Genomic DNA, 20,595 nt, shown 5'->3' with positions numbered 1-20,595 from the left:
GAGGCATCAACAGTGGACAGAGACAAAACAAAGACGCTGAACGCTGCAACAGACAGGGAGCTACTGACAGCCTTGCCAGGAGCTGTGGGTCGCCCAGTGCAGAGCAGCAGATGCTGGGCTCAGAGCAGGCAGACCCTGCAGGTCTGCACCCGCCTGCCGTCTCTCAGCCTCTGTATGTACTGAGCCAACAGGCCCACCTCTAGAGTCCATACTGGACAGAAGCATCACAGCCCTGTTCTATATAGCAAAACCTGTCCAGAGCAGAGATTACATAGCCCTTGACAAGAAGTGGCTAGACCTGCACTCGTAAACCTGGAATGATAGTCACAGCACAACGCTGTACTACAAAAGCAACATGCAGGCTCAAGGACACTGTAAATTCCTTCTGCATAAAAGTTAGCAGAGATGAAAAATCCACAGACTATTTCTACATGAGAGCCACAAGAGGGATGGAAGGACTCCCAGGTCTGCTAATGTTGGTACTCAGGGTGGGATGGAGGGATGGGGGAGCCTGTGGCATCTTCTTTGTATTTCTGGGTCACAGTACAAGCATGTATGGCCTTCAGAAAACCCGATGAGGAACATTTGCAAAAAAATTAAAAGAAACAAAGATAATAAAATCATTAAGCTTCTAGCCAAGCTAAGAATAAAAGAGGACACAAATTACTAACAAGAGAAATGAAAGGGCAGCCATCACTACAGATCCCATGGACATTAAAAATACTATGGATCACTATGAACAACTCTATGTACACAAACTTAACAACCCAGATGAAACAGGCCAATTCTTTGAATGAAGAAACAGACAATCTGAACGGGCCTATTTTCATTAAAGAAAGTAAACCAATTATTAATAACCTTCCAAAAATTCCCTGGTGAATTCTACCAAATATTTAAAGAAATTATACCAATTCTATACAATCCTTTTCAGAGAAGAGAAGCAGACGGAATACTTGTAAGTTATTCAATTACTCTAACAGCAAAACCAGACAAAAACATTGTAAGAAAACTATAGACCAACATCTCTCTTGAACACAGATGTAAAAATCCTCAATAAAATGTTAGCAAACCTAATCCATTAATGTAAAAAAAAAAGAATTATACACCACAACCAAGTGGGATTCATTCTAGGCATGCAAGACTGGTTCAACACTTGAAAATCAAGCAATGTAATCCATCAGGTCAATAGGCTAAAAAAGAAAAACCCCATGATCACAGCAATTGCTGCAGAAAAAGCTTAAGACTTAACAAAATCTAATACCCATTCACGAGGAAAGCTCTCAGTAAACTAGGAGTATAGGCAAACTTGTTCCACGTGATAGAGCATCTACCAAAATACCTAATACAATCATAATGATGAGAAACCTCACACTTTTTCACTAAGAGGAACAAGCCAAGAATATCCCACCTCGCCAATGCTTTTCATTATCATACTGGAAGTTCTAGCTAAGGCAGTAAGAGGAGAAAAGGGAACAGAAAGTATACTGAGAAGGAAGAAATATGACATGATCGTCTGTGCAGAAAAAACAGACAAGAGAATAGACCAAAAAACCCCCAAAACTTCATAAGCTATTATAGCAAGGCTTCAGGATACAAGATTAGTCTGCAGAAGTCAATCACTTTCCTATACACCAGCAATGAATACATGGAATCTGACATTAAAAACATCATACCATTTACATTAGCATTTCCCCAAATGAAATATACAGGTATAAGTCTAACAGGATATGTACCAGATCTATATGAGGAAAACTAAAAAACTCTGATGAATGAATTCAAAGAACTAAATAAATGAAGAGATAATCCATCTTCACAGATAGAAAGTTACTCAATGTTGTCAAGGTGTCAGTCATTCTCAACTTGATTTCCAGAGTCAGTGCAATTCCAGTTGAAATCAGTTATTCTGTACATACTGACAAACTGATCTGAAAGTTTATATAAAGAGACAAAAGACCCACAACAGCCAACACAATACTGAAAAAGAACAGAGTCAGAGGACCGACATTCCCTGACTTCAGCGCTTCCTGTAAAGCTACCGTAATCAAAGCAGCGGGAGGATGGGAGAGAAAATGGACAGACAGGTCAACAGAACAGAATAAAGAGCTCAGAAACAGACCCACGCACATACAGTCAACTGTTCTGTGACCAAGGAGCAAAAGCAATGCTATGGGGCAAAAACAGTCTTTTCAAGAAACAGCGCTGAAACCACACAGACACATGTAAGGAAAAAAAAACTGGACACAGACCTCATAAGCCTCACATTCACAAAAACTAACTTAAAAAGTTTATCACTGATCTAAATGTAAAACCTGAATCTGTAAATAAAACACAAAAGGATATCTACATAACCTTGGGTATGGCAAGGACTTTTTAGACACAACATCAAAGGCACATGATCCATGAAAGCAACTGATAAACTGGACTTCATTAAAATTAAAAACTTCTGCTCTCCAGAAGACAAAGTGAAGAGTATGAGAAGACAGGCCAGCCACAGACTTGGGAGAAATATTTGTGAAAGACACATCTGATAAAGATTGTTACCCAAAATATATGAAGAACTCTTAACAGGCAAAAAAAAAAAAAAAAAAACTATGGAAAGATATTCTACATCACATCATCAGAGAAACGCAAATCAAAACAATGAATATCACAACATATCTATAAGAATGGCCAAAATCCAAAACACAACAACATCAAATGTTGATATGGATATGGAGCAACTGAAATTCATTCATTGCTGGGGGGTGGGGCAACGCAAAAGGTACAAGCCACTTTGGAAGACAGTTTGGCAGTGTCTTACAAAATTAAATATACCATACAATCCAGCAATCACAGGTTTTGGTACATAAAGAGCTGAAAATTTATGTCCACATGAAAACCTTGAACACAGATGTTTAAGGCAACTTTATTCATAACTGCAAACACTTGGGAGGAACCAAGATGTCCTGAAGGAAGTGAATGGATAAATAAACGGTGGTACATCCAGACAAGGGAAAATTATTCAGTGGTAGAAAGAAATGAGCTATCAAGCTACAAGGAAAAAAAAAAGGACTCAGAGCAATCTTAAATGCATGTTACTAAGTAAAGAAAGCCAATCTGAAAATGCAACATACTATGATGCGAATTAAATGATTCTGGAAAAGACAAAACTAGAATCAGTAAAAAGATCAGCGGTTGCCAGGGGTTGGAGAGGCAGAGGGGATGAACAGGCAGAACACAGGGAATTTTAGGGCAGAGAGAATGAATAGTCTGTATATATCATAAAGACAGACACATGTCATTACACGTTTGTCCAAACCCAGTGAATATACAACGCCAAGAGTGAACTCTAATGTAAGCCACAGATTTTGGGTGATTATGGTATGCCAATACAGGTGCACTGACTGTAACAAATATACTGTTCTGGGGGGGACGTTGATAATGAGGGAGGCTGTGCGTGTGTCAGGGAAGGGGGCACACAGGAAGTCTTTGTAGCCTCTCCTCAATTCTGCTGTGAACCTAAAACTGCTCCAAAAATAACATCTTAAAACATAAGAGACCAAACCAAGAAGTTGTTCAAAGAAGGAAGGGAGCAGATGGCTGGATTTAAAAAAGACTCATGGCAACCAGGACATGGATTTAAAGCGATCTGATTTTTCCAAGAAAAGCAGACTGGGGCATTCACCCACTGGGGCAGGGAGGCAGTGCCAAACGGAGTGGGTCTCGTCTAGGCTCACAGGCCTGCCTCTTCCTGGCCTCAGCTGATGGTTCCTGCTGCGTCTCCTCAGAGCTGCTCTGAGAGGCAGCACCCACAAGCCTCCAGGGGCAAGCCTGTCTGCAAGGAGGGTCCTTGCTCACTGTGGGCCCTGGGCACAAGTGCAGGGGATTTTACAAGACCCCTCTGGTTGAAGTGGGCAGAGTTAACCAAAGTTAACACTTTGGTGTATTTCCTTCCAGACTTATTTTCAGTGGAGCTATATTTGAACAGAGGTGTGATTCTATTTTCCACATCCTGATTTAAGTTTCTTAACCCAACAACATATGGCTTTCCCATTAGACTGCAGCGTGGCATGGTAGTGAAGGCATCTCCGCAGACTGGCCTCCTTGGTTTCCTCACCAGTTGAAGGCCAACAGGCCAGGCTGTTGTAAAGAACATGGTTCACCCAGGTGATGTGTTAAGAGCCACACACGGCTTGAGATTTGGTGGCTGCTGCCACCTTCAACAACGTGACTTCCAATGGCCAAGACTACACTGGGTTTAGCCCACCGGGGTTAGACATTTGTTCTGTTACTAATTTTTCATGACTATGACAGTGCTATATGTAACGTTATTTCGGGGGATGGCATCTCAGAAGTGGGATGACTGGTCAAAGGAACAGGTATTTCCAGCTTCTCCACAGATGAGCATAGCTATTACGTTTCCCAAAACACAGAGCTCCTCAGAAATCAGGAGAACAGCAAAGGACCACGAGCAGCAGGAACACCAGATGGCTGTTAGATTTGGGGGTGAGAGGAGCTGCCTTGCACCTGACCCCCAAGGGGAGAGGAAACCGTCTGCTTAGTGTGGACCTGCGTGTCTTACACAGGCCCAGACACTTGATTCTTCCTTGCTTATGCTTTCTCCAACTCGGGGAGTGCCGACCGTGGACCAGCTCTGGTGTGGAAATGAGCTCCCCCAGACCGCAAGGGTCCCCTTCAGCTGCTTCCCTGCCAGACACCCCCAGGCTCTCGTGCCCCTCATCCCCAGCAGTCACCCTGTCAGTACCCAACAAGCTGCATGCCTGCCAGCAATGCCTTCCCAAGGGGCAACAGCTCAGGGCGGGCCTGCAGTTGCTTGTGGTGATAATGCCTCTTGGCTTTGACCCCACAGGAGAGGCTCAGCCGGAGCTGCTGAGCCCAGGCACCCTCTGGCCAGGGAGAGCCACCTGGGCTGGAGGCTTTGTACAGAATCCCATTACCTCACCCGCTTTGCCTGCAATAGATTTTCAGTCAGCTTTCTAGTCATGATGAGCGACCGGACACTAAGTTTCCTACTGAAATAAACAAACTTACTTATGTAAAGGAAGGGAAAAAGAGATGTAGTGATGGATTGCCAAGTAACACTGGTTTGAACAGTGCAGAGCGACAGCCGGTATCATTACACGGTGAGGAGACCCTGGGTCTTCTGAGCGCTAGACCTGAACACCCCACAGCCCCCATGAAAGCCCCCAGGTGCCCGGGTGCCAGACACAGGGGCATCTGAAGCCTCAGCAGTCCTCCTCCGCCCCACTCGACGGCTCCCCCGTGGCCCCATGTGCCCAGCCTGCCGGGTCTGACCACCCTCCACAGCTGTGGCCAGACCCTGGAAGCACAGCTGACCCTGTCACTCCCTGGCAGACCCTCCAAAGGCTCTCAGTGAACCTGAGCCCTCTGGGACTGAGCCCTGCCCGGCTCTACGGCCCGTCTGCACCAACGCCCACCCCGCACCTCCGCCATCTCTGCCGCTTCACTCCTGCACGGCAGCCCCTCCAGACGCCCCTCACGGTATTCCGTGTCTAGCTCACGCTGCCTCACGTGTGGTGGATGCGACTGGCCGCCTGCCCAGCACCCACTCCTGCTTCCTTCTTCCTGGGTGCCTGACGGCATCTAGAGCTGCTGAATCAACCAGCCCAGATGGCTGCTGCTCCGACACTTTTTGTTACGAGCGCCATCGCATCTCCTCACTGACTGAGTAGGAACCTGTGTTACTTGTGGCCCAAAGTGTCCTCGAGGGGGCATCACCCTCACAATGGGTTCAGCGCCCACCTCGCAAACCTCTGCCTGGCCCCTCCCTGCAGCAGTGCCCACCCTACCCCCAGCCAATATCCCGCTACCCAGCAGCCTGCCCCTATAAAGAGCAGGGACTGAACACACCCAAAGAATGGCAGTGGGTGAGCACAGACCCAGCCTGAGGGGGTGGCGTGTGGTGTCACGGCCGGGGACAGCAGGGAGGCCCAGCTGCTTGTCCCACGTGCTCTGTGGACCCTGCACACAGGCTGTGGTTCGCCCTCCCCAGAGCCTGAGGCTCCTACCATCTCCCTTGTACAGGTGAGAGGATGCACACAGCGAACAACCACTCTGTTAGTTTCTGTTTGAGAGCCCAGCCTGTTCTGCTGCAAAAAGAGCAAGGCAAGTGCTGCAGACTCTCGACGAGGCTCCCAGAGAACAGAAGGCTCCAAAGGCCCTCACACACCTGGCGCAGGGATGACTCAGGAACCAACATGCACCTGGAGAATGCCGATGGGGCCGCAGGGCCGAACTCTGATCAGAAACTCCTGGACCTCGGTCTGGCTCTGCCAACCTCTTGCCATGGGACCCCGGCATGTCTCAGCAGCATACCAACCCCGTTTCCTCAGCAGGGAAGCTATGACTAGGGTGAAGAGTTTACCAACCCCAGTGGGTGCTCCCCCTTACCTGAATGCCTGGTTCTCACGGTTGTTCTGGAGCGCAATGGTTTCCACCTCGGGACCCCCATCCGCTATGAACCTGGCCAACTTTTCTGCGAGGTTCTTGACCTCTTCGTCCTCTGGGGGTGAAACTTTAAGCAGGCTGTCAGTACTGAGCTCAACTCACCACACCCAACAGCCTAATTTCTGCTAAGAACCCCACGGGCAACAAGAGGGGTTTATTTTAGGAACAATACAAAGAAAAACAGGCAAATGGCAATCAGATTACTGTATTGGAACCAAGCAAAATTAATATAATATTTTGAGCCTCCACCCCCCACGCGCCACCCTTTCCAACCCCATAGGTCTGAGGGTTTTGGACCACACACTGGGATGTGGGAACAGAAGGTGAGGGGTGGCCTGGGGCCAGGCTGGAGATAGGAAGCCCCATCTCGGCCTTTCTGATGGGAGCCGCCCACCCAGGTCGCGTGGTGGGATGGGTCTGCCCCACTTCTCCCGGGAAGGTCAGAGCCAGGGGCTGCAAGTGACAGACACAATGACCCAACGTCCGCGGCCCATGTTCGGCTTACAGATCAAGGCCCCTGCTGCCCACCAGCACTTGGCTGGTGCCTCACTTAATCCCAGCTGGAGGCCAGGCAGCATCCCGCCTTCCCTGAGAGTCACCCTGCCAGCCTCTAACCAGCTACTTGTCTCTGTTTCCTGGCCCCCACTCCACTGCCCACCCCTGCCAAGTACCAGGCACTGCATTTATCTCTCGGTGCCCAGCATGCCACAGGTGCCCATAGCACTTGAGAATGACCATGAACCAAGGGGCAAGCGTGCCTTCCCTGCACGCACTTCCCACGTCTTAGCTGAGCTCCTGGACATGCCCTTGATCTTCACCTCGACCCTTAGATTTCCCCACTCCTCGGAGCAACGGCGACTAGGGCAGTGCTCGTCCCAGCATGACCCCAGCTGCCTGGGAGGGCACAAACCTGCGCTGTCAGAGCCGCCCCATGCCAAGGAGGGCTCCAGGAAAGGAACCCCAGTTCCACATGGGGCGTGGTCTGTCCACACGCCTCCCCAGAACTTCCCACCCACTTCGCCCACCTACCTTTCTGAGGGGCTGCCTGCAACTTCTGTGCTTCCTTTCTTATCTCAGCCACCTTCTTTCTGTAGTAGAGGAATTCCCTGCTATTCTTATCGTGCAAAAACCTGGAGAGGAGTTTCACAGAACAGAGAGTGAAAATGAGCAACGGGGATGGGTGGGCCCATGCAGCTTCTGAAGACATGGTGTGCAAAAGCAGGCTGTTGAGCAGAGACGCCGTGACAGGGCCCAAAAGCCAGTCTCCACACGGTAGCCCCTGGCAATCTCCGGTGTGAATAAAGTGGTATCTGGCCCACACAAGTAAGCACCCAGCCCCAGTCGGCCTCAGTCACAACCACGGCCTCGTAAGAATGTGGGCATGTACTAACGTGTGGCAAGAACATTAAGTACCAGCGGCCTTCCCCTCCCAGAAATACTTACGAAAACGCCGGGTTATCCTTGTGGTTCTCCATAGCTACTTTTTCTAACTCGGGGCCTCCTTCTGCCACAAAGCGGGCCAATTTCTCTATCACTTTCCGAGTCTCGGCTCCCTCTGGGGGTGAAACTTTAAGGAGGCTGTCAGTACTGGGGTTCAACTCACACACCCCACAGTCAACAGGCACACTCTCTCTATGGACCACAAGGACAGAGGGGTGGGGGGAAAAGAGGGTGAAATGCGGGAGGTTGTCGGGAGTCCTGGGTCCATACACAAAAGCACCATGATGAGGGTGAGTAGGTCTAGACAGCCTTTGCGAGACACGCAAAGGTGGGGAGAAAAGTGTGTGAGCCTCCCAAAGGCCAAGCCAGTCACCAGGCTGGCAGGGAGATGTTGGAAAACAGAGCCAGCTTCCCCCTTCTTTTTTGGAATGCTCAATTCTTTTATTTACACGATTTAATTCTTTATATTTCAGTGTAATATATCCATTCCCTTTCATCCTTCAAAGATGACAAATTCTTTTTTTAAATATCACTACAAACTATGATTGAAAGACATGGGTGGGTTTCAATCCAACGCAATTAATGTCATCACAGAAACTCCATCTTCCCCTCTGTGGCTGGGGGAGCTTCTTCAGACTGGCGCCTAAGGCCTGCAGGCATGGCCCCAGGAGTCTCTGCCTGCCTCCTTGCTCCCTGCTGGGAAAGGGCGCTTCTAGGACATGTCAGACACTTCCTGCCCAGACTGAGTGCCAGCCATTCTCCAGAAGTCCTGGCATCCGTGAGTGAGAAAGTGTTTCCAGACTAACATCCGGGAGCTAGTGGGGCTCACTGCGACGGACTTAATTGTTACCTCAGGGCATTTTCAGTGAACAAAACTAAAAAATATACTTTTGTGTTTGTATTGGCCTCTACTTCGAGCCACATGGAACTTGCTTCTGTATTTACTGCTGGCCTGTTTCATACAGCTTGAATCCCTCATACGAGAGCTCCCAGGAGAAATTTCTCGACGTCAGTCAGTGCTTAGGACCGTTTGCTTCTCCTGGCATTGGGCTGAGACACTGAGTCTGTGGCCTCTCTCTCCTTGTCGCTTGTACTGCCAGGAAGCTCGGGAGGAGCTGGGAGAGAGGAGTGGTACAAGGTGTGGCCAAGGAGGACCTGTAAGAGGACCTGTAAGAGGCCTCAGGCACATTCGCGCCCACCTTCCCCTTGGCCTCACCCTCCTGCCACATGCCTGCCAATGACCCTAACCTGGTCACTTATAAGCGCAGTTGCTTCTCTGAGGTTAAATCGATAGCAGGCCACAACAGGTCTCAAGGGCCTTGAGGCACCCACTGTCCCTCCTAAAGTGGCAGTTCCCAGCAGGGTACCACTGGGACTGCCAGGGAACCTCTCAGAGGAAACACCACATTCACTGGCTCCATTCTGACTAAAGCTCCAGGGTTTGAGGCTGGCCACTGATCTGCTCAGAGGCTGCCTGAGGTCAGCATCTCACCCAGAGCAAGAGGTCTAGAGGCTGTCACAACACGATGGCGTGGTCACTTCAGCCTGTCCTCACTGTCAGGGGCGTGACTGTGCCCGCCATCCTGGAGGCCCAGGGCTGGGATCCACGTAGCTCAGGTGGCACCCCGTCTCATTCTGAATACGGACATGGCTGGGCGCGCTGGGAGTGCCGCCACCAGTCCCCTCCCTGCCCGCCTCCACCATGGGACCTGAACTGGCTCACCTAAGGCCAATGACCATCCTGCGCTGGACTGGGGAGTGCACTTCCCAACCCCTATGCTCACACCTCCGGCCCAAACTAGTGGAGACAATTAAGCCACACTGAGGAGCTCCTCTTCCAGAACTGGATGAGGCGTACACAAGTGCACACTCCCCTGGGAACGCCACCCCACCATGGAGACCAGCCCCCACAGAAATGGACAATGAGCCAAACAGCTCCCAGAAGCAGCCGCACTCTGCAGCCCTTCCAGGCTCCCCATGGTCTACTCCTCACCTCTTCCTTCACCTCCCTCATCCCGAAGGGCCTCAATCTGACCCTTGGCTCAGCCTGGAGGCATGGTGGCAATGCCCTGACCACAGCCCCAAGCAACCCACACCCGGCTGCTCTTTCCCCGGGACCATGGAGCCTGCCTGTGGAGCTGGAAGAGCAGCTGTGGACGGCGGGCAGCAGCCCCTCACCTTACCTTTGATCTCCAGCCACTGCTCATAGTCCTCCTCGTCGTCCTCATCAGGAGACTGGAAGACACTTGGGCGGCTGGCCACAGGCAGCTGCTTGGCGTGCGTGTAGTTCTTCACCTGGCCCAGCGGGCTACTGATGAGGGGGGGCCTCTTCCCGGGGCGGGGGAGCACACGAGGCGGGGCAGTGGGTGCGCTGGGGGGAGCATCTTGGGATACAAGGAGGGAGACCCACACTCAGGGTCTGTGGTGCAGCTTTCCTGTCTTCCTGCCTGAACGGCCCCGCGCCCCCTCGGCTGGGTTCCTTAGCTTCCAGCGCAGCACTGGCAGACAGGGAGTGCGCAGGAGCACTCAGGGAGATGCCACCCCCATTACAGATGAGGACCCTTGAGGCCTTGGGAGAAACAATCCACAGGGGCCGCCCAGCCCAGGCCTCTGTAGGTGGCAGTAGCGCCTCTGGCGGTAGGTGGCTCTGACACCTGTAGCCACAGACCAGTGGTGCAGCAACTCTTCAGGATAAGGCCCGAATCCCCCAGGCAGCGTCACCCACCCCTCTGTCAGTAGCGGGCAGGAGCTAGCCTATTTGGGACTTTCCAACCACAGCTCAGGGCCTGAGACCCTGCAGTGAAGGGCTCTTATGGCCCCTCCTCCCTCTCTGTGGGCAAACCTGGCCTTGGGTTAGCTCTTTAGCTGTTAGCTGGGAAACCTGACAGAAGCCCAGCATCAGCTGTTTCATTGGTAGCTTTCTTATAGAAAACACGAGGCTAGCGGGGCTTCCCTGGTGGTCCAGTGGTTCAGAATCCACCTGCCAACGCAGGAGGCGCAGATCCAGCCCCTCGTCCGGGAAGATGCCACACGCCATGGGCAGCAGCTGGGGCCGGTGCCCCAGCCACCGAGCCTGTGCTCCAGAGCGTGTACGCATGCACTGCAGCCACTGATGCCCGAGTGGCCCTACAGCCTGTGCTCTGAAACAGGAGAAACCCCTGCAGTGAGACGCCTGTGCCCCACAACTGGAGAGTCGCCTCCACCTGCCGCAACTAGAGAAAGCCCGAGCGCAGCAACGAAGGCCCAGAGCAGCCAAAAATAAACAAACAGATAAGTAAATAAGGGAAATTTTTAAAAAATGAGACTAGTAAAGGCACGACCATAGCTGTGGGTGGTGATTCTGACACCTGGCGTGTCCCGCAGGGCTCCTGTGGGCCACGCGGCCCCTCACCACCTACAGAAGGAGGGCCTGTTCCTTACACTGCAGCTGCCTCTCTGACTCAAGCCACAGCCCCACACAGTCCCTCAGGTGGGCTGGGTTCTGGCCCCTACCGCCCGAAACCTGGCTTATCTACCTCTAGTTCTTGTGGGTAAGCACCTAAATGGCAGGGTCTGCATTCTCCCCTGGGCACTTCCTGTGAGAACAAGCCGAATGAAGGTGCTCACTGAACAAGGGGTGAGAGGAACGAGGCCTGAGGTGGGACCTGCCACTTCCAAGGTGCCGAGGACGGTTGGGGGAGAGTCACCAGGGGCAACTCTAGGAGCAGGTGACACAGGGCGGGGGGACGGCGCTTACCTGTGCTGGTCTGTGCCTTCTGCAACTTCAGAAACTGCTGCAAGAAGCTGCCGTCGTTGGCAAACTTGTTGGAGACGTTAGAGTTGTGTGCGTTTGCAATTCTAGACCGGAGGCAGAGGAGAGAGAGGATAAGCCTTGAGAGGAGGGCAGGGTGCACACCTCGCCGGCCTCAGTCCTACCCCCACCACTGTGCTCTGAGGGGACCCAAAATGGACCCCCAAAGATGCTGGGGACCCACTGAGTGCAGGGAGTGGCCTCCAGAGAAGTCAGATCGAACAATCTGGTTCTACTAGTCAGTGGGATGCTACCTGTGCTGAAGTTGTCTTTATCTGCATGTTGACCCTTTGGGTTGAAAGGCTTTCCCAACAAGATGGCTCAGAAGTACCTGCCCTGCTCCCACACAGCACCTGCCATACCTATTGTTAACGAGTCATCCGGGCTTTTGCTGGCTCCCATATCTGTCCTACCCGCCAATCTGTATGGTTCTCAAAGGCAGGGCCTGTGTCTCTACCTATATGTGACCACAGTTCTGGGCTGAGGTCAGTCAGCACTTCTGTGGGTTTCACATGTGTCCAAGAAAATACCCAAAAGAATCTCTTGGTGGGAGAATTAGAAATTTTACACTCTCATTACTTTCTCTCTCTTTCAATTTTACAAAGGGCATGCTTTATTTTTTTCAAGACTTTTTTTTAACGTGGACCATCTTCACAGTCTTTACTGAATTTGTTAAATGCTGCTTCTGTTTTACATTTTCGGCTGTTTGGCCACAGGGCAAGTGGGATCTTGGTTCCCCGATGAGGGGTCAAACCTGCACTCCGCGCACTGGGAGGTGAAGTCACACCCACTGGATCACCGGGGCAGTCCCAAGCGTTTTATTTTGAAAAAGAAAATGTATTTTTAACGAAACACAAAAGCAAACCCTTAGCATAAAAGTTATAGGGGGCTTCCCCGGTGGCTCAGTGGTACAGAATCTGCTTGCCATTGAAAGGAGACACAGGAGATGCAGGCTCAGATCCTTGGGTCAGGAAGATGCCCTAGAAAAGGAAATGGCAACCCAGTCCAGAGTTCTTGCCTGCAGAATCCCAGGGACAGAGAAGCCTTGCAGGCCTCAGTCCACAGGGTCACAAAGAGTGGGACGCGACTGAGCAAAAAGTGATGGAGGCTCATTACGAGCAAATGGGAATCTGGGAAAAAAAAAAACAGAAATATAGAAAGCAAGAAGAAACCCCCCGAAAAGTCTCCTCACCTCACAAGAGTCACTAGAACAGTTTGGTATACTTCTTTGATTTATCCTTAATTAGAAATAGAAGGAAATAAAGCTGTGATCACGGTCACGTATTCTACTTCTTTCGTCTTTCACTACAACATACTGTCTTGCTCCCGCCTCAGAAACTCCTCACATGCGCTTTCGGAGCCACGCCCATCATACAGACACACTCAATAACTGATAAAAGCTCAAAGAGCCCACAGGTCTGAATTTTTTCCTTTAAAATAAAGTTCTAGCCTCCTAGAAATCTGTTCCAATGAAATAAAAGAGGGAAAAAAAATAAGTCAACAAGGGGCACTGGTTAAATAAATTACAGGACAGCCACAGGGCAGATGAAGTGGCCCTGGAAAGCTAGAGTCTCATAACTAAAACAACCAAGCATGATGACAAGTGAAAAGCACAACGGCAAGATGTAAAACGATATCTGCAGCGTGGTCCTGCTTATGTCAACGTATGTTTGACTGAAAAAGTTTACAAAAATCCATCAAAAAGCAATGAGCTCCTGCCTGTGAGCTGCAGGGTTACAATGATTTTATTTTTCCCTCCACTTCCCAGTTTTTCTGCCACATATATGCATTATCTTTAAAGTTAAAAGAGAGCAAAGGCAACAAAAGTTGTTTTACGTGAAAAAAAGATCCACTGATAGCCAGCCTTGGCATTAAACAAGCAGAGCCTTCTGGGGACCCTGGCCCTGTCCTCACGCTGTGTACACCTCCCCCAGGAGGGACACGAAGAGGCAAGGACAATGCAAGACAGGAGAACACTTTGGAGGGAATTCCCTGGCAGTCAAGTGGCCAGGACCCTGCACGTTCACTGCCGAGGGCCCAGGTTCAATGGCTGATTGGGTAACTAAGGTTTCGCAAGCTACACAATGGCTTAAAAAAAAAAGAAAAAAAAACCCCACTGTGGGGCAGCAGCATGCCAGCAACTGAATCCCACACGAAAACCACCCACAACAAACCACAGCGGGTATTACACAGGTGTTGAATGATGGCTCTTGATGACACATTAACAATACACAGTCCATTCACCCAATGGAATATCATTCAGTCCAAAAAAAAAGAGAGAGTGAAGTCCTGACACAGCTACAGTGATGAACCTTGAAAACATTATGTCCAGTCAAAGAAGCCAGACACGAAAGGCCAGATATCGCATGAAACACCTCAAACAGGTAAATCCACACAGACAGAAAGCAGATTAGTCATTGTTAGGGGAGCCTCTCCCTTGGGGAGAAGACACGGACTCTTAGAAAACGCAGGCGCTGGAACACAGCTTCAGAGCAGGACCAACATGCTCACGGGCCTCCCTGGTGGCTCAGTGGTAAAGAATCCACCTGCAGGAGACACAGGTTCGATCCCTGGGTCGGGAAGATCCCCTGGCGAAGGAAATGGCAGCCCACTCCAGTATTCTTGCCCGGGAAATTCCATGGACAGAGGAGCCTGGTGGGCACAGTCCATGGGGTCACAAAAGAGTTGAACACGATTTAGTGACTGAACAACATGCTCCATGTTTCAGACCACAGAGGAAGGGACTGGTCTTTCCGTCAGTCTCCAGCGTGGAGATCTTGTCACCCTGATCGTATCACTGCTGCTCAAAACTCCTGGGTGCCTACAGAGTTTTTCAGAACAGTCAGGAGGAAGCCCTGCCGAAACTACCTCTCACCTGACTCAGAAACAGCCCCTTTGGCGCAGCAGCTCGGGTTGCCTGACACACAGGGGCTCACCTCCCTTTCTGGCCTTTGCAGTCCTTTCCTGCTTCCTTAAAGGGCTGGCTCTGCCTGGGCCTTCAGAATACAGTCTCTTCTGCGTCTGGGAGCACAATGCCTTGTGTTACCTACCGTCAGCTCAGGCGTGTAACTGGGACTCCTCCTTGCTAGCAGGCTGTGAGCCCCATAAGGGCAGAGATGGAATCCGGGTTTCTGCTTCGGGCTATACTCGTGGTCCCTGGCCCACAAATGGTCAGCAGTAAATAACCACGGAGTGAAAGAGGTAGCAGCCATCCTCTGCGATCCCATATACCCTGTGATTCTCTCCTGCCACACTGCGCCTCCTAAAAGAGTGTACCTGTGTCCCTCCTTGCATCATCAGGTTGGAGTCAGATGCAGCAACATCTCAACTGCTCTCACAAGCAAAACCCTCTGCTGGTGACCTTCTAAGACCCTAACCTGACTGAGCGACTGAACTGAACTGAACTGAACCCAGCTTCAGGGTAGACTTACTCGCCAGGATGCGGGGGCTGAGGGCTGGCCACCTGATTCTGCTTGGCCTTCTGCTCCATTCTGGCTTCAATTTCCCGTTTCTTCTGAGCAATGAGCTCCTCTTGGTGAAGGATGTTCATGTTCATTTTTCCAGACTTGGGAGGAGCAACCCCAAACCACCGGTTAGCCTTTCCTGGGGCGGGAAAAGAAGTACATCAGAAATCACCTTTGCTCTGAAGAAATACAGATGACCAACAGGTACATGAAAAGATGCTCCACACTGCTAATTATGAGAGAAATGCAAATCAAAACTACAGCGAGGTACTGCCTCACACCACTCAGAATGACCATCACTACAAAGTCTACAGAAAACAAATACTAGAGAGGGTGTGGAGAAAAGGGAACCTTCCTACACTGTTGGTGAGAATGAAAGCTGGTGCAGCCATTATGGAAAACAGTATGGAGGTTCCTCAGAAAACTAAAAATACGCTCTGGCAGTAACACTCCCGGGCATGTATCGAGACCAAACTATACTCCAAAGAGACACATGAACTCCCATGTTCATAACAGCACTATTCACAATAGCCAAGCCACAGAAACAACCTTAAATGCCCACGAAGTTGTCCTGCATGTATGTGTACAATGGAACATTACTCAGCCACAAAAAACAGTAAGATAATGCCATCTGCAGCAACACGGATACGACCAGAGATGATCACTCTCAGTGAAGTAAGTCCGAAAGACGAGGACCATACGGTATCACTTCTACTTGGAATCTAAAATATGGCAGAAGTGCACCTATCCATAAAACAGAAACAGAATCAGGGACATGGAGAATAGACCGGTGTTTGGATTCAGAGTTTGGGGTTAGCAGATGCAAACTCGTATACACAGAATACATAAACAACAAGGTCCTACTGTACAGCACAGGCAAGAACATTCACATCCTGTGATATATCATAAAGCAAAAGAACATGGAAAACAATGTATATATATGTATAACTGAATCACTATGCTGTGCAGCAATAACACAACATTGCAATTCAACCATACGTCAATAAAAAATAAATTCAAAAAAAAAAGAAACAAACAGATCACCTTAGATCCACTAACATGCCCAGCAGCTGCTGCATGGTGCGGCCCAGGTGCTGCTGCCTGCAGCAACTGGCATTCAGACTGACACGCATTCACATTCACACATCTGTTCATTTATTTAGCAAGCATTCACTGAGTTATGCACCGGGTGCTCTACTTGGTGCTAAACAAGACAGCTGGAGCTCTGCTCACGTGTGATTCACCTCTGGCTGAGGATACAACAGACTTATAACAAGAAAGTAGTTGCAAAATCATAAGAGCTCTCTACTGGAAAAAAAAAAAAAAACAAAAAATGGTGAGAAGGAATAACAGAGGAACACCTACAGAGCTAAAGCAGCCAGAAAACAGCCCTTAGAAGAGGGGACATTTAAGCTAAAACCAGAAAGATAAAGAGCCGGCTTTCTGAAAAGCCACATGGGGACTGATCTGGGCAGAGCCAGAAGCAGAGGTAAAAGCCCAAGGGACCAGCAAGGGTCCAATGTGGTCAGAATGGACAGTTCCAGGGGTGGGCCTCACAGGGAGTGGTGGGAGAAGACAGGGAGTCTGAGTTTTTCTTAAAGGGCTTTAAGAAGCCACAGGGGAGTATTAAGCTGATAAGAGTATTAAGCTGATAAGATCCAATTGGTACTTTTATTTTTAAGATCATTCCAGCTACTGATTGGACAGAGTAAGGAGACAACCAGGAGGCTTACTGGCTGTAAGCAAAAGATGATGGTGTCTTCAGACAAGGGTGGTAGTTGTGGAGACAGAAAAGCCACTTTGAAGGTTCCCCGTGGGGCTCAAAATCCACACTCTGAAAGCTGATTCTGAAGACCTTGCCAGAGAGAACCCCCTTCCCACTTCCAGTTCATCCCTGATATTCCTCAAAATAACAAACCCTCAAGGCCTTTACACTTGCTGTCCCTCTCTCCATGGAAGGCTCTGCCTTCCAATAGCTGGCACCTTCTCATCTCAAATGTCTTCTGCTCAAAAAGGCCTTCCTTGACCACTCAATCTCAGCAGCCTGCATTTCCGCTCTCTCAAGTCACTATAACTAACTCTCTGTAAATATTTCCTCTTTGTGCATTGTATGATGCCTTGGTGAAAGTAACCTTCAGTAAGACACGACCCCATTTTGGATACCACTGTATCCTCGACAACTAACACTGTGCCTAGCACATTTGTTGAATGCATCCCAGTCTCGGGGCGCCAGAACTGGGAGAGAGGGAGAGGCAAGGTTTATGGTAAAAGGGGGGCTCTAAAGACCCAGGAAAATGTGTACAGGGAATCAGAGTGCAGTTCGGAAAAGCAGCTTTTCCAGAAAGTGGGATAGAGGCGAGGAAGGAGCTTAGTAGAAGAGAGGGGCGCAGAAGAGTCGAAGGTTGCCGCTGGCTCGGGGAGCGGAGCTTGGAGCAGCCCTTAAGGCGGTCAGCTCGGAAAGCAGGCGCAGGGCAGATAACCGTGGGGGCCTTTGAGGAAAGCCTGGCGTCCTCACCAAACCAGCAGTGGGGGCGGGGAGGATAACTGGGTCTCAGCGGGGGTCCCAGGAGACTGGGGTGGTGCAAAAGCCGCCTCTTCCAGACGCCCGGAGGCTGAGGCTAAGGGCCAACGGGTTGAGGTAGGCCCGACGGGATAACGAAGCAAAGACGCGTAGCCTGAGGACCCAGGCGGACGCTTGAGGGTAGGCGGGGGCTGTTACCTGCAACATCCCGGTTGTCCATCTTGAGACTCATCCAATCCCACAATGCTCCGGCGCCACCGGAGGAGGGGGGGGCCTGTTATAGTGCGCGTGGCATGATGGGAGATGTAGTCCGTCCCGGCAAGCCAAGACCTACCATTACTTGGACATCTGGGGTCTTCTCCCCAGGAACGCAAACCTCAGGCCATCGGCAATCTCTGGTCTCAGTTACGCGGACCAGAGAATGTCGCCTTTTCTCAGACCTTCCCGAAGCCGCAGCCACTTCAAACACAAACTACATATTCCAGGATGCTTTGTGCAGCAGCTCTCGCGAGAAAGGCGAGGAGCTCCGGGCCCGCCCCACGCGCCTGTTTCCGCCTCCCTGTGGCGGCGGCTTGTTGTTGTGCAGGCTAAAATGGCGGCTCAGGCTGCGGCGGCTGCTCAGGCTGCGGCGGCCCAAGCAGCGCAGGCCGAGGCGGCTGAGTCGTGGTACCTAGCGCTCTTGGGCTTTGCCGAGCACTTCCGCACTTCCAGCCCGCCCAAGATCCGCCTGTGCGTGCACTGCTTGCAGGCCGTGTTCCCCTTCAAGCCGCCTCAGCGCATTGAGGCCCGAACACATCTGCAGCTCGGCTCGGTGCTCTACCACCACACCAAGAACAGCGAGCAGGCGCGCAGCCACCTGGAGAAGGCGGTGAGCGTGGGCTGGGCCGCGAGGGAGGAGGCGCGGGTTCCTTTCCGGGCTTGAGCTGACGGGCCGCGACCCTGGCGGGCGGGAGCCGCCGACGGGCCGCTCCTCTGGAAACTGGGGCGTGACTTCCGCACGAGCAGCAAGACCCCCAAAGCTGTTAGCCTCTCTGGGGATCCGAGGGCCCCGCCTCGTACCTTACTGGGTATCTCCGGTGACAGCAGAGGCCTAGGACTCGGGATAGGGGAGGGTCCAGGTAACCCCAGGTAACAACAGTCCAGGCATCCTTTGAGAATCTGGAATTTGGCTTCCGAGGAAATCTAGGAAGGTCTCGCCCAGGACATGGACGTCTGAGGACTTCCAGACGGAAGATACTGTGCCCGCATCAGTGATGAGGGGAGTCATAGGCGGGAGGCAGACTCTAGAGACGGTTTGACGTCTTGAAAAAGGCAGAGCTGAGGGTTGCAGGGTTTGGATTCCAGGGCTCAGGACTCCTGCTTTCTCCACAACCACCTGTGACTTCTCTTCCTCCACCATCCGCTGGTCCATCCCCTTCAGAGGGCAGGCCCCATCTTCCCACGATGCCTTGTGGTCTTGGTGCCCCGAAGAATGTGAGAAAGTGGCCGTCCCTCTGCCCTCTGGGGCTGTGGAGTTGTTCCTTTCAGGGCAATACTGTGCTCCTGACAGACAGTGTTTCCATTTGCCATTTACTCAGCTTTATTCAGCTTAGAGGAGAGACTTCTTGAGTAGAATCAACGACCATGTAAAAAATGTCTTGATCCGAGGTAAATCTGAATTCACCTGTGGCTAGTAACAAGTTGCCTTGGGGCAGATAATCAGATCTGTGTTTTGCAGACTGTAGAGTTGGAAGGGGCTTTTGTCCTTGCTTGAGCCACTTCCTTGCGTAAGGAGTGAGGCAGTATGGTCCCTGAGAGGTGAAGTGATTTGCCCAAAGCCACACAGCAAGTTATTAACAGAACTGGTCTCACAGGTAAGCTCAAGACCACCAGGGTGGATGCCACGACATTAAGTCGTCATTTTTGCGAAGTTTGTTTCTTCCGTGCATTCAGCAGGTATTTAATCAGCTCACACTGGGTACCAAGCCCTGTTCTAGGTGCCTCGGGTCAGCAGTGAATAATAAAACAGTCCCCCTGCCCGCATAAGCTTGTGTTTCTGTGAGGGAGACAAACAATGAATATGTCATAAAAGATTAGGCAGTGATCGAAGAACCATTAAACATGTGGACCAGGGTGAAGGTTGGAGTTGACAGGGAGCTATTTTTGGCAAAGGTAATCAGGGAGTCTCTATTTGTGGGAGTGACGTTTGAACAGAGGCCTGAATGAGGTGGAGGAGGCAAGCCTTGAGAACTGCTCCAGGTTTCATGTCAATCCCTAGAAGTACCCCAGTTGTCGATGACTAGTTGATATCAGGGTTTCTCCTAGACAGCAAAGAGGCCGAGAGCAAATGAAGTGTCAGGCTTTGTTGGGTGTATGAAGGGTGGAGGCTGTGACTGCCCAGGCCTGGCAGCCCAGGGCCTTCAATAGGATGCTAGTTATAAAGCTGTCCCTTCTCTCAGTTAACAACAAATCTTGCCACCTCCTTTGTCTGGTCTCCAGGCCATTCAGCCTGTTATTTTTTTTTTTTCTTTTTTTAATTGAAATATTATGGGGTTTTAAAAAATTTTGTTTGGCCATGCTGTGCAGCTTGTAGGATCTTAGTTTCCCAACTGGGGATTGAACCCGGGCCACAAATCAGTGAATGCACTGAGGAATTCCCAGTTGAAATGTAGTTGACATAACAATACAATAAATCCCCTACATACAAATGAGTTCCGTTCTAAGAGCACATTCACAAGTCCAGTTTATTCTAAGTCCAACAAAGTTAGCCTAGGCACCCAATTAACACAATCGACTGTATAGTACTGTACTAACAGGCTTATAGTACTGTACTAACAGGCTTATAGTACTGTACTAACAGGCTTATAGTACAAATACTATACAATAATACATAAACAGACACACACAAAAACTAGTTTTAATCTTACAGTACA

The 20,595-nt window shown here is 50.5% G+C and overlaps 2 protein-coding genes across 3 annotated transcripts in view; one reads left to right on the top strand and one right to left on the bottom strand.

Annotated features, from left to right (window-relative positions):
• Window positions 1–18,152, bottom strand: part of SUGP1 (SURP and G-patch domain containing 1) — a 32,724-nt gene extending 14,572 nt beyond the window's left edge. Inside the window, exons 1-7 of the mRNA XM_069590616.1 lie at window positions 17,882–18,152; window positions 15,130–15,301; window positions 11,645–11,745; window positions 10,092–10,292; window positions 7,912–8,035; window positions 7,498–7,598; window positions 6,412–6,535 (exon numbers count right to left, since the gene is read on the bottom strand). Coding sequence (XP_069446717.1) covers window positions 6,412–6,535; window positions 7,498–7,598; window positions 7,912–8,035; window positions 10,092–10,292; window positions 11,645–11,745; window positions 15,130–15,301; window positions 17,882–17,915 — 857 coding nt within the window. The 5' untranslated portion in view covers window positions 17,916–18,152. The remainder of the gene's footprint in view (window positions 1–6,411; window positions 6,536–7,497; window positions 7,599–7,911; window positions 8,036–10,091; window positions 10,293–11,644; window positions 11,746–15,129; window positions 15,302–17,881) is intronic.
• A 76-nt stretch (window positions 18,153–18,228) lies between these two features.
• Window positions 18,229–20,595, top strand: part of MAU2 (MAU2 sister chromatid cohesion factor) — a 33,584-nt gene continuing 31,217 nt past the window's right edge. The window contains exon 1 of one of the 2 annotated variants that reach the window (XM_069590614.1): window positions 18,229–18,551. In XM_069590614.1, the coding sequence (XP_069446715.1) occupies window positions 18,276–18,551 (276 nt within the window). In that variant the 5' untranslated portion in view covers window positions 18,229–18,275. The remainder of the gene's footprint in view (window positions 18,552–20,595) is intronic. The other variant, XM_069590615.1, reaches the window with a different exon arrangement.

The sequence above is a fragment of the Ovis canadensis genome, chromosome 5, assembly GCF_042477335.2.
Source record: "Ovis canadensis isolate MfBH-ARS-UI-01 breed Bighorn chromosome 5, ARS-UI_OviCan_v2, whole genome shotgun sequence".
In the NCBI taxonomy this organism is placed as follows: domain Eukaryota; kingdom Metazoa; phylum Chordata; class Mammalia; order Artiodactyla; family Bovidae; genus Ovis; species Ovis canadensis.
Note: the sequence above shows the minus strand (reverse complement) of the source record. Positions and strands in the feature narration are given on the sequence as shown.